This window comes from Callospermophilus lateralis, chromosome X (genome assembly GCF_048772815.1).
Source record: "Callospermophilus lateralis isolate mCalLat2 chromosome X, mCalLat2.hap1, whole genome shotgun sequence".
Classification (NCBI taxonomy): Eukaryota; Metazoa; Chordata; class Mammalia; order Rodentia; family Sciuridae; genus Callospermophilus; species Callospermophilus lateralis.
Window position 1 is genome coordinate 61,984,138 of NC_135325.1, and position 14,663 is coordinate 61,998,800.

General features: G+C 33.9%; 1 protein-coding gene across 5 annotated transcripts in view; it reads left to right on the forward strand.

Moving 5' to 3' along the window:
• Positions 1–14,663, forward strand: part of LOC143639040 (transmembrane protein 182-like) — an 83,514-nt gene that overhangs the window by 48,494 nt on the left and 20,357 nt on the right. For 2 of the 5 annotated variants that reach the window (XM_077107160.1, XM_077107161.1), the window contains exon 5: positions 1,165–1,247. The exons of 2 other annotated variants lie outside the window; for them this stretch is intronic. In XM_077107160.1, coding sequence (XP_076963275.1) covers positions 1,165–1,223 — 59 coding nt within the window. In that variant the 3' untranslated portion in view covers positions 1,224–1,247. Of the gene's footprint in view, positions 1–1,164; positions 1,248–5,279; positions 5,318–14,663 lie in introns of all 5 variants that reach the window. One more of the 5 variants, XR_013154656.1, reaches the window with a different exon arrangement.

A 14,663-nucleotide genomic window follows, 5' to 3' on the forward strand; every position in this document is an offset into this window, starting at 1 on the left:
ATAAATCTGAAACAGACTATTGATACAATTTTAGTTTGGAGAACAATAACTTGGTACTCTCACAAGTTTTATATTTTAAAGAGCTTGTATGCTTGAGGAAGATGAATACATTTAATATACAAAGAATCCAGTAATATTTAGTGTCACAATTCCATAGTTGTCCTTAAATTAACTACGTTTAACTTTTAAAGTAAAATATAGAATATATAGTGTATGGTAAAATAATCACATGTCTGCATTATTTAGCATTACTAGAAAAATAAACCTTAGATCTTATATATAGATCTTATATATTTAGAAAACAGTGTTAATAATCAGAACTTACTTAATCAAAGGGCACATATATAAGTCAGGTCATCAAATGGCAGTGTGGCTCTCTGTGTCAGGTAAAATGTATAAAAGACTGCACTTATTGGGTACCTTTCCAGTAAATGTACATAGATTTCCATTTTACAAATTTTACATAACACTTAGACAAGGCTCAGACATACATAGTTTTCAAATGTATACATATCTCTAGTTGCATATATTTAGGGTATTAACTATACTGTAATAATCTAATATACAGTTGTTTATTTAACTACTTACAAAGTAATCATTTAAAAGAGTTTAAAACAAGTATAAACCCTAATCCTTTAAGACTTAGTTTCCTTAAGGAACAAAACCTAATAGACACAAGAAAATTATCTTGATAGATAAGAGCAAAGCAACGTTTCAGATATTGCTTCATGTCACTACATTAAAATTTAATACTTTTGACTGTGGTGATTATAGTTGGTTTAATTATGTACACATACTTTCTGAGACTTACCTTCCATAAAACTTTTGCAACTTATTTAGATATTCTACAGCCTGCTTACATCCTTAGTTTTGTCTTCTCTTTCATCTTGGACCTTAGTACCAGAATATTACTTTTCTGTAAAAATATTTTCTCATACAGAAACAATTTTTTGACTTCTAACTTTAAATAATAAAGTATATTTCTATACCTATAACTTTCTTATATCTCTTTTCTAGTATAAAACCCTTTCTTAAATTCATATTCTGAAACAATCTTTATGAATGTTATTAATGCACTAAGTTTATACAATGTATTTTGACCCAGGACAGGAATTAGACAATTTGGCATATGAAAAACTGTGCCTTAATTTTTTTTTCTTCCAGGTTGCATTCGAGGGGATGGAGCACAGGAGATCTTTGAGTCTGACCTGTCTCTCTTATAATTATCACAATGCCATCAACTTTAAGTGAGTTCCCAACTGTCTATTTTATGCAGAGGCCCCTATGGGCATTTTTCTTATACTAGGCATACTTATATTCAGTGGAGGAGGCCTTTTCTATCCTTTATCTTTTCTTTCTTCCTTCCTTCCTTCCTTCCTTCCTTCCTTCCTTCCTTCCTTCCTTCCTTCCTTCCTTCCTCTCTCTCTCTCTCTCTTTCTTTCTTTCTTTCTTTCTTTCTTTCTTTCTTTCTTTCTTTCTTTCTTTCTTTCTTTCTTTCTTTCTTTCTTTCTTTCTTTTTTTTTTGTACCAGGGATTGAACCCAAGGGTGCTTAACCACTGGAGCCATATCTCCAGCCCTTTTTATTTAGAGTCAGTGTCTCAGTAAGTTGTGCCTCACTAAGTTTCTGAGGCTGGCTTTGAACTTGTGATCCTCTTGCCTCAGCTTCCCCAGTGACTGAATCTATCCTTTTCTTTAGTTTTCCATGGAAATCCCTTTGCAGAGGTTGCCAAAAATTGGGTTGGCTTTAGTTTCTATATTTTTTTTTCTTTTCTGGGTGCAGTTATTTAATCTGCCAGTTTAGTTTGATGAGATAGTATCAGCAAGAATTACTCTGCTGTGGTGACAGATATCCTATGGTCTAATTGGATATACTGTCAGATTTTAAAAGAGAAGATTAATCTTGTTCCCAGGTCATAACTAATGATGCTAGAACCTACTGCCAAGTTCTTTGTGGCCAATAACATACTCCCTCCATTGGGCCAAAGAGGCTTGAAGGCAGGGAAGAAGCCAGGTCCTCTTTTCCCATTTTCTACAGTCCACACAGATTTCATGGATTTTTTTTTTCCTATTCAGGATTTCTGGCTATGATCCACAGAAAGATAATCTGTGGCTGCCTGGAACCAGGCTGAGTGCTTTCCAGCACTGGATTGAAAGTATTGAAATAATTTTTTAACCTTTTTTTCTGGTGTCAGGCTATCCTTGCACTTCAGAGGCAGCGCCTTTGCACTCTCAACTTGGTTTCTGAATGTTCAAACTACTTATAATGCAAATGCATAAATGCCTGTACATTTAGAATTTCTTTCATTTACTTTATCTATGACAGACCAACTCCAAATGCAAGATTGTATAATAATCCAGAAAAACATTCAAATGTTAGATTATGTTACAGTAAAACATCTTTCTCTTAGGCTTATACCTATAGTTAACCCATTTAACCAAGATATTTCCAAGAGACTATCTATAGGATGAATTCAGCATTGCCCATGTCTTAAAGAGCCAGATATACACACAAAGAAAGAAACAGACAGCTAGAGAGGATCCCTAAAACTGTGGCACGATGGGAAACTTTAAGACAGACCTGCATATACAAAAATTTATACTTACTTTAAAACTCTGACAGACCAACTCTAACAGCATGTCTTATAATGCAGAAAGTCATCTAAAAGCCAGTTTGTTATTGTAAAACCTCATCTTTTTCTTAGGCTTATACCTGTAGGTGGCTCTCTCTCTCAGCCACAATCTTTCCCAAGAGACAACCTATAAGATCAATGTAGCATTGCCCATGTCTTAAAAGAGGCAGTAACAGGTACAAACAAAAACAAACACACAATCTGGGCATCCCCAAACCCAAGGCCAACAAACAGATGAGAAACTAGAAGGATTAGAAGAGAGTAAACATCCCTAGGTTCTTGAGTCCTGCTTAACCATGACTTCTATACTAGCAGCACCTAAGATGTCCCCATCTTTATGGAACCAGAAGTTCCCATAAAGAACAACCAGATATGTATTAAGGGTCTCAGTGTGCATACACATTTACCAGATGACAAAGGTGTCATGGCCTACTGAGTTCAGTTTCCTTTTTCTCAAAGGGGACTAAGCTGAAGCAACCTATCCTGTTCAGGGAGAGAAGACAGGAATTTCCTGAAGCAAAAGGAACTTCAGTGGGACAGCTCCTTAATCCCTACCTTTACTTATAGAAATAGCTTTTCCAGTTCCACCTCAGGGAAACTCTCCCATTTCCATCTGCTAACTCTCAAGCAGTTGGCACTCAACAAATTTGCCAGCCACCCGGCATCCTCAGCATGAAAGTGGGTTGCTTGGAGAGTCAGGTCTACCCAAGAAAGCTAGAGTGAGGTCTGAATTTGGGACCAATCTGGGTCACCAAATTTCTTACCAAAAGCTCTGTCCTTGTCCCCAGTGCAGATCCCTAATTAAATTTGCTATTTTTATAAAAAGTCTGAAAGAGATTATCACTACAAACAACTTTAGTTTGGAGAACACCAGCTTGGTAAAGTGCTCTCTAAAGTTCTCAGATATCTACATATCTCATTCACATATATTTTTGGTGTCAAATATATTGTAATAACTTAAAATAACAGTTGTTTATATAACTAGCTACAAAGTTACCATTTAAGAGTGTACAACAGTTACAAATCATAATTCCTTTAAGAATTACTTTCCTTCAGTAATAAAACCTAATAGACAAAACAAATTGGCATAAAAACAAATACACCTGTAATCCCAGCAGCTTGGGAGACTGAGACTGGAGGATTGTGAGTTCAAAGCCAGCTTCAGCAATGACAAGGCACGAAACAACTCAGTGAGACCCTGTCTCTAAATAAAATACAAAATAGGGCTGGGGATGTGGCTTAGTGGTTGAGTGTCCCTGAGTTAAATCCCTGGTACACTCACTCCCAATATTTTTAGTTTTATTTTATTTTATTTGTTTATTTTTATATTGTGCTGAGTATTGACTCCAGTGCCTCATATGTGTTAGGCAGGTGCTCTACCACTAAGCGACAACCATAGCCCCAATGATTTATATTGATATATAAGGGCACATCAATGTTTTAGACTGTTTCTTATTAGTGCATTAAAATTTGACCTTAGAAACTTCAGCAATAATTTTATTAACTGTACTAATTATAGCCAACTTAATCCCATACACAACCTTTTTGAGATTTACCTTCCATAAAACTTCTGAGATTTACTTAGACATTCTACAACTTTTTATAGCCTTAGTTTTGATTCTTCATTTTGGATATTGGAATCAGAATATATTTTTACCATACAGAATACTTTCACATCCGGAAACATTTATTTTTCTTTTCATTTTTTCTATCTTATATTTCTATATACTCTCTGTATGTAGAATATAACTTTCTTATATTCAAGGTTTCTTTTACTCTTTCTTAAATACATATTCTGTAACAATCCTTATGAAATTTCTGAATTGAGGCAAATTATTTTTTTAATAAGATGAAATACTTTACAGTTTTTAACAATACTTTAATTGAAGCACAGCTGAAATTTTTGAACACTTTGCATAAATATTCACACCTGTTGGAATTTTAACTCAATAACCTTGCTTTTTAATATTTATTTTTTAGTTGTATTTGGACACAATATCTTTATTTTATTTATCTTTATGTGGTGCTGAGGATCAAACCCAGGGCCTTGCACATGCTAGGTGAGTGCTCTACCACTGAGCCACAACCCAGCCCATCTTGCTTGTTTTTTTAAGACCTAGAAGCAAAGCAATCACAGGAACAAAGCATCTCAAATGTTTCTTTTTTTCCATTTACCCATTTACAAAACCGTACTTAGCATACCCATATATATGTTACCTTATAGGTCTCAAGAGGCCAGAAGTGCATGAATTTATATTTAGTAGTTGATATTTCGGTATTTTAATTTGCAAATTAATCAGATGTCTACTCTAATATTTATGAAGGTTAATCCCATTTATGTTAAATATAATTTACTAATTTATAACTGTTAACTTTAGGTTATTCATGAAAACCAAGCCTACTCAAAATTTAAGTTATCTTTTTCTCTGCCAAAGCAAAATCCTAAAACCAGTGGGACATTATAATTTAAGCATTTTATAGCTCTAAAGACTTTCACAAATTGGTACTCATCAGTGTGAACTTTCTTCATAGACAGAATAGGCAATCTGTAGGAAAGCTGACTCAATTCATGTTTCAGAAATTTGCACGAAGAGAATGGATCCCCATTAATACCTATCTCTTAAGGTGGTATTTTTTTTTTCTTCCAGGGGCAAGTTATTTCCTCCTAAGAAAAAACTCAGTTAAGGTAACATTGACCAACTTTCTCAGGGTCCCTTTGGCCCAAACAGCATTACTGTCTTTTAGTAGAACTCTAGCAGAGCAGGCTTTGTTTATTTTTCCTGTGAGGCACTTACAAATGCAGTCATTGCTTTTTGGGTGAGAATGTTATTAGCACATTTAATTTCCACAACAAATTAAAACAAATCTGTGCCTTAATCTAATTTTTTCCTCCCAGATTTAATTCAAGGTATTGGAGGACAGGATATTGTTGAGCTTGCCTTACCTCCCTTATCATTATCATAATGCCATCAATTTCAAGCAAGTTTCCCACTGTCAATTTGTCAATTTTACCTAAAATCTTCTTTTCTTTTTTTTCTGGAGGGGAGATGGGGCTTTTTTACAGTAGGTGTACTGATATTCAATTGAGTAGGCTCTTCTCATCCTTTTTATTAGGCTTCTTTGAAGATCTCTTAGATGGGTTTGCTTTTGTTTCTGTTACTCCCAGGCATTATATACCATTAAGGCACTATCATCTAGTTGTGAAGGGCTTATGTAACTTTGTCCCCTCTGTTCATTTAAAAGTGTTTTTTTTTTAAATTCTGTTGTTCAGAGCACCCAATTAAATTGAAGGTCATGTTGACTATATAGATACCTTCATACATGGGGACTCCAGCAGTAATAGGCAGGGCTCCACTCAGAGGTCCCCTTGCCAAATGAGGCATCCTGTCAGATCTTAAAAGGGAAGACCATTTTGACCCCAGGTTCTAATCCAACAGTGCTGGAATCCATTGTCATATCCTTTGTTATTGGCAGTATTTATTCCCTAAATATGATAGGATAGTTAATCATCAGGAAATTAAGATAATGGGCCCCAATTAATTTTAATTCAAATATAAAATCTCCTCTGTCCCCTTAAATATTCCAGTTAACTTCATTGTCCCAGAAAAGCATGAAAATAGAAGCAGGGGTAGACCCAAATGTAGGTTACAGAAAAAATTCAGACTTAAGGGCTAAAAAGTCATAGTCATTTAGAAACTTATAGAACAATCCAAATAGCTTTGGTACCCTCCCAGTTCCTGTATAATATGAATTCCAAACATTAGCTCCAACACTCTTTTAGTTATCTGTTCAGCATGGAATCCAATCAACGCCCTTACCTAGTAGTCACATAAATCCACATAAGTCCAGTGAAAAAACCTTCTTTCAGGTTCCCCTTTCCTGACAGGAACTCCATCTTTCCTCCTATCATTCAAACAAATCTTATTACTTTCACTTGGTGCTCTGCCACCATGTGTGAATTTTATTCTTTGAACCCATGAGACAAGAATCTAGAAAGAAATCAGGAATGCCTGAAACCTACACAGACTTCATCCACTAGCAGAAGTAGAAAACTGAGCCCTGTTCTCAAACTCTGGTTTTATTCCCATGGGATAAAAGAAACTGAATGGCAGGGTAAATATGAGGTCCTCTTTGCCAATTTTCTATAACCTAGGCAGGTTTTCTGAGATGTTTCTCCCCAGCCCAGGGCTGGTGTCTCTGACACATAGCAAAGTGATCTGTGGCTGTCTGGATCCAGGCTGACAAACCATGCTGGAACTGTCAGCACTGGGTTGAAAAGACTTATTTCTTACAGTGTTCTTTTATCCTTACACAGGAGATGAAGTGCATTTTTTTGCACCCTCAATTTGATTTCTGATTGTTCAAACTCCTTAACATGCAAATGCTTAAATGCCTATACATACAGAATTTCTTCAATTTACTTGCCTCTGAAAGATCAAATCCAACTAGAATATTGTGTAACAATCCAGAAAATCATTCAAAGGCCAGATTGTGTTACAGTAAAACATCTTTCTCTTGGACAGGGTTATATCTATAGGTGGCCCATTCAACCGAGATCTTTCTTCCCAACAGACCACTTATAGGATGAATGCAGTATTGCCTGTGTCTTAAAAGGAGCAGTAACAGATACAAACAAACAAACAACAACAGCAAAACTAATGGCAGACAACCAGAAAGGATCCCCAAAACCATGGATGATAAATGGGAACCTTTAAAACAGATGGACCAGATAGGGGGGAAATACCCAAAGATCCCTATTCCCATTTAACCATGATTTCTATACTAGCAGCTCCTCAGATGCCCTCGCAAAGAACCAGATGTTCCTACAAATGGGAACCAGATGTATAGAATTAAGGGTCTGTGGGTGCCCATTGTGGGAGCTTACCAGATGGCCAAGGTGATACAACTTCACTGTGTTTGGTTTCCTTTTTTTCTATTTAGACTAAGTTGAAGGAATCTCAGGGAGAGAAGGCAGAAATTACCAAAGCAAAAGGGGCATTGGCAGCTGATGAAACAGTTCCTCAGTCCTTCTCTTTCCTCATAGACATAGCTCCTCTAGTTTGACCTGAAGTAAATATATCTGTAACTTAACTCTCCAGTAGTTGGCTCTCAACAAATTTGACAACTTTCCTCTCAACATGTAAGTGGGGTTGCTTGGAGTGCCAGGTCTGCTCCAGAAAGCCAGAGTGGGGGTTGCTCTAGGGTCCCCAATGGGATAACAATGTGTTACCAAATGCTTGGTCCTTATTCCCAAGGCTGATTCAAAAATAAGGACATTGTTTTGAGAAAAAGTTAAAAGAAGCTTTATTGCTTTGCAAGAAGAGGAGAAACACAGGAGACTTTTGTCCCAGAGGCTGTGATTCTGACTATCAGGGACCACAGGGAGTTTTTAAAAAGATGATTCATTCCAGTTGTTCCCTGGGGAGGGGAATGTGATTCACTTGTTAATTTGGAAGACAGCCATTTCTAAGATCTTCTGGCTCCATCCTTGAAGTCTGTGAATCCTGCCAATCATAAAGGATATGAGAATGGATTCCAGCACTGTTGGATTAGAACCTGGGGTCAAAATGGTCTCCCCTTTTAAGATCTGACAGGATGCCTCATTTGGCAAGGGGACCTCTGAGTGGAGCCCTGCCTGGTTCTTTGTGAGGGCATCTGTGGAGCTGCTGGTATAGAAATCATGGTTAAATGGGAATAGGGATCTTTGGGTATTTCACCCCTATCTGGTCCATCTGTTTTAAAGGTTCCCACTTATCATCCATGGTTTTGGGGATCCTTTCTGGTTGTCTGCCATTGGTTTTGCTGTTGTTTTGCTGTACAGGCTTGGTTCCTGTATCTAAGCCTAGAATAGGGATAAGGTAATCTTTTCCTTCCATGGTAAGGAAGAGGGAGAGGGAGAATAAGAAAAGAAAATAGGTCCACATTAAAATGGACAGAGCAGCATGGGCTATATTCACAGCATGAGGTGTACCGCTATTATGTTCTAATCATTAATGCTTTGTAGCAAACAACTTTTATCCTTTTCAAGGTAATAATCTCCTTGCGAATGATTATATTCAAATAAATCAAATGGTTACTTGTTAGATATATTACTAAGGGGATTTTTTTGTATTAAACTTGGAAGTGGTTACTGAGGCTGTTCCTTCCTTCCTCCCATTTTTCCTTTCTTCCTTCTTTCTCCCATGAGAGAAAAAAAAATTCCTTTTAATTTTATTTTCTTTTTTAGAAATAATTAAGGGTAGAGTGAATTTTAACATATTATACATATGGGATATAACTTTTTTTCTAATTAGGATCCCATTCTTGTGGTCATACATGATATGGAATTACACTGGTCGTGTATTAATGTATGCACATAGGAAAATTATATCCAATTCATTGTACTATCTTTCCTAATCCCATTCTCCCTCCATTCCCTTCATTTCCATTTAACTTCTATTAACCAATTAACTTCTATTAATATAATATAATTAACTTAATATTATATTATATTAATATAATATAATTAACTTCTATTAATATAATCCAATTAACTTCTATTCTTCGCTCCCCCATTATTGTGCTTTGTGTCCACATATCAAAGAGAACATTCCACCTTTGTTTTGGGGGGAATGGTTTATTTCACTGCACATGATATTCTCCAGTTCCATATATTTACTGGCAAATGCCTGAACTTTTTTTCTTCATGGTTGAGTCATATTCCATTGTGTATATATACCACATTTTCTTTATCAATTCTTCTGTTAAAGTATGCTTAGGTTGGTTACATATCTTAGGTATTGAGTAAAAGATCTCCTTATGTACTAGAAAAAATGTCATATAGTATCTATTATTTAGTATCAAAGACTAAATGTTGGCAATTAACAAATTGAAAGATGATTCAGTTTCTGTACAATACTCATTTAAGCAAAGGAAAAGTCAATTACTCTACCCACTTAAACAGGAACTATATATTTAATTTCCTGGAATGGTAATAGATGGGCCTTGAAATAAAATTGGGTACCTTTTTTTTGGAAATTTTAGACTGATACATTTCTTATCAACAAATTTTAATCATTTTTCCCCCTAAAGTATACCTAAAAACAGAAGGGAATAATAATTCTTTTGGGTGTCCTGAGGGCTTAACCTGAAGTAGATTGTCACTCACAATAATGTTTTTAAATTCTGGTACTTTTCTTTAAAATGTAAATTATTTTCTAATTCATACCATAAAAAAGTTCAAATAGGGAACATCCATTATATTTAAGAAATGATTTTGGAGATCTCTATACAAGTACTGCAGACTTTATTTCTTTATTAGAAAAGGATAATTTTTCCATTTGAAGGTATACAATATTTTGCTTTTAAGATGCATAATCACATACCTGTCAAGGATGTTATAGAAAAGTTTCCTATTATGGTTAGGAATTTATTTCACTCAACCTTTAAAAAAACATACAGATTGGGGCTGGGGCTATGGCTCAGTAGTAGACCGCTTCCCTCACACATATGAGGCACTGGGTTTGATCCTCAGCACCACATTAAAAAAAATAAATGAATAAGTAAATATATTATGTTCATCTGCAGCTTAAAAAATTAAAAAATAGGGCTGGGGATGTGGCTCAAGCGGTAGCGCGCTCACCTGGCATGTGTGCGGCCCGGGTTCGATCCTCAGCACCACATACAAAGATGTTGTGTACGCCGAGACTAAAAAATAAATATTAAAAAAAATTCTCTCTCTCTCTCTCTCTCTCACTCTCTCTTAAAAAAATTTAAAAATATGCATATTCTCAAACTATAACCCAATCATTTGAATGATTATTTCTGCAGACTGCAATCTGATTTTCTCAGTGTTAAACAAGCTTTCCTAGTGATTTGAAATTATGCCTGGGCTTTTAAACCACTGTACTCTATAACCTACAAACTTTCTTCCAAATCTTTCAGGCTATAATTTTAGAAATGTTTTCAACAGAAAAGTTTGAATTAAGCAAAAAATTAGAATTCCTAACTCATAAGTGTTCTGATTAATCCATGTTGTAACATAAAAGTCTCACAAAAAGTCATTTAATAATGTTAAATCTTTTAAAATTTGATAGCAACATGCGTGACATAAAATCTGACAATGGCATCTAAAGGAAAATTGAGTTTGATTCTTTCAGCTAATATACATCTCACTTGAATGACTATGTAACACTTATTACCATGATTTGTCACCAGATATAGAATAAAAATATGATTCAGAAGACTATTTATTGTGGTTGATGGAAAAATTTAAGTGAAGAAAAACTATGTACTTTTTCTCACAGTAAATAAAATGTTCAAGAATTTTCTAAACTCCTTTCTAGGGCTTTGTATTCTCAAGATGTTTGTTTTTTATATCATCATAGATTATTTTTGCAATGAATGATTTACAGACTTTAAGATGTTAAAGAGATGAAAGTTGAACTAAATTTGGATCTCCCCTCATCATTTTAGGAAACTAACAAAGAAAAATATTTCACTTTTGCTTTAGTTATTTTTATTACTTTTGTAGATGTTGATTATTTTGTTGCATGGCTCAGTACAATTAATAGACTATAGTAAACTGAGATTAAATGTACCTCAATATCAGATAGCTCCCCACATACAATATTCATTCATTGTGTATTTGTAGTCATATCTCAACTTTTAAACCAAACTGTCATTTGTGAGCAAGAGCCACATCACAAGTTTCCTAGATTTTCGAGTATTATATAGCAAATTGTCAATTTCATCTGATAGGGTGATTTCCCTCAGACCGACAAAAATTTAAATTAAGGGGCACTTTAGATATATTGTTCTTTCTCCACTGAGATTTTTTCTCTTTTTTCACTGAAGCTCTTTCTTCCTGCTTCAGGAACCATCTATTGTGCACATGCTTTCTGATTTCTCACCTTTCCAGGCAACTCAATTAGAATTTTCCTCCTCCATTTTCCCCTTACTTTTCTCACAAGGAGGCCAAAGAAGGGGCAGGGAGAGGGAGAAGAGAGGAAATCAGGAAATATTTATTTAAGAAAATACCATAATGGCTAAGTATTTCCTAAATTGTCAATAGTATGTAAAGGGAGAATGATAATGTCTTCAAAAAATAGTGCAGGCAAATGCCAATATTCAGAAGGAGAAAATGAAATTTGAATCAATTTCTGATACAATACAAAAAAAATCAACTTGAAACTGGATGCACATTCAGTTATAAAACTTGAAACCATAAAAGTCCCAGAAGAAAACAGGAGAAAAACTTTAGGTCATGGATCTTTACAGTGATCTTTTGGACTTGACATCAAAAGCACGAGAAAGAAAATCAAAAAGCAACAGCAAATACAAAAATAAATAAATAAATAAATAATAACAAGTGGAACAACATCAAGCTAAAAAAAGTTTCTCTTTAGCAAAGGAGATAGTCCACAAAATAAAAAGAAAGCCCATAAAGTGGATGCAAATATTTGCAAACCCCTACATCTAATAAGGGGTGCATAACAAAAGAAATCATACAACTTGTGAGAAGAAAATCTAAGGGAGTAATTAATTATGGGTGAAAAAAATTTCATAGATATTTTTCCAAGGAAGTTATAAAAATGGCAACAGATATACAAGAACGTTTTGGACATTATTATGCAAATCAAAACCCACAGTGGAATATTATCTCAGACAATAGATCTAGAGAATAGTATCTAAAAAAGGTAGAAATAGTATCTACAACAGATAGAAATAAAATTACCATATGACCCAGAAATATTTCTGTTTATAGTGGAAAGAAATGAACTCAGTATATCTCAGAAAATACCTATGCTTTCATGTTCATTGCAGTAATATTTATACATCCAAGATTGAAACTACCAAAGTGTCCATTGATGGATGAAGAATAAGAAGGTGTGTGTGTATGTAATGGAATATCATGTAACCTCAAGAATAAAGAAAATCATGTTTTTATTTAAAAAAGTATGAACCTGGAAGTGTTTATATAAAAAAGAAAAAAACCCAAACATAGAAGGAAAAATTCTGCATAATCTCACTGAAACTTAAAACATTAGATTAATTAACACAGAGTGGGTAGGTGGTTTACCACGTTTGTGGTTGAAGCTAACTTAGGAGACATTGGTCAAAAGTTAAAATTTACTGTTATGAGATGAATACATTCTGGAGACCTAGTACATAGCATGGTGATTATAGTTCATACTCTTACAATGTGCATGTAACGTTCTAAAATTAGATCTTAAATATTCTTACCAAAACACAAGTAACTAAGGTGATGGATATGTTATTATCTTCATTGTAGTACTCACTTTAAAATGTGTATTTATATTAGAATTTTCCTCCTCCATTTTCCATTAATTAATGTATGTGTACACATTGTAAAATGTAAAATATTTATTTGAATATTAATAATTTTAATTTGTTAAATATACCTCATTAAGGATGAATAAAGAAGAATTGATATTAATTTTTCTTTTAAAATGTGTGGTAGAATCTAATTCTGAAGTCTTCTACTCGTAGGCTTTCTTTGTTGTTTCTGTTGGATTATTTTTGACTATTAGTGAAATTTTCTTTCTCTTATTGGTTGGTAAAATTTTTCTATTTTTTCATGATTCATTCTTAACGTTTTGTATGTTTTTATGAGTATATTCATTTTTATATGTGTATTTTAAGAATTTATTATTTTTTCTAGGTTATTCAGTTTACAATTGTGCAATGAATTGTTCTTAATAGTCTAAAATGATCATTTTATCTTCAGAATCAATTGTAATGTATCTCCCTCATTTTTAATTTGTTTGAGGCATTTCTTTTTTATTTGTCTAGTCAATGGTTTGTCAATATTTTTGCCTTTAAACAACACAATTTTGTTTATTTTTACTTTTGACTCTGTTCTCTATTTTTGTTTTCATTTTGGCTCTAATCTTTATTATTTCCCTCTTTCTCTTAACTTTTGGTTTAGTTCATTCTTTTCTTTTTTCCAAGTTTGTTTGTCTGTTTGCTTCTTTTCTTCCATCTTTCCTTCCTACCTACCTTCCTTCCTTCCTTTTTTGTTTCTTTTTGTTTGTTTGTTTTTTAGTACCAGGGATTAAACTCAGGGGCGCTTAATCACTGAAACACATCCCCAGCCCTATTTTGTATTTTATTTAGAGACAGGATCTCACTGAGTTGCTTAGTGCCTCAGGGTTCCTGAAGATGGCTTTGAAATGGCGATCCTCCGGCTTCAGCCTCCAGAGCTGCTGAGATTACAGAAGTGTGCCATGGTGCCAGGCTTTTCCAAGTTTCTTAAAATATTGAGTTATATTTGGATTATTAGAGATAATTCCCCTTGCTTAATACAGACACTTAAAAACTTTCATCTTAATACTACTCTTCTTGTTTTCCATAAGTTTTCACATTTTTAAATTTCTATTTGATTAAGGTATTCTCTAAATTCCCATTTTTCTTTGATACATTGGTTCTTCAAGAGTGTTTTTTTTTAGTTTCTGCATGTTTGTAAGTTTTCTAGATATGTTCTGTTAGCAATTACTAGTTTTTTCCATGTGTTAAAAAATTATTTGCATCTTTTAAATCTTAAGTTATTAAGACTCTTTTTATTGCCTAATATCTGATCTATGCTGGTGAATGTTCTGTATATGTCTGGTAATAATATTTATTCTACTGCTATTGAATTAAATGCTTTATGTATGTCTGTTAGGTCTGTTTGGTTTAGAGTATTGTTCCATTCTGGTGTTTTTTGTATACATTGTAATGTACAAAACTTTTGAAGACCCCCAAAATAACAGTAAGCAAATAATTGGGTGAGTGGAATTGTGTCAAAGTTAAAAGATCCTGAAAAGCAATGGATACAATCAATAGAATGCAAATTCATCCTACAAAAAGGAAGAAAATATTTGCAAACTATGCACCTGACAAGAGGTTAATATCTAGATTATGTAAGGAACTTCATAAACTTACAATTAAAAAGACAAAATACCAAAAGTGAAAACAAAACAAAATCAAACCAAATTACCCAATTAAAAACTGTAGAATTAAGTAGCCATTTGTCAAAATAAAACCTCCAA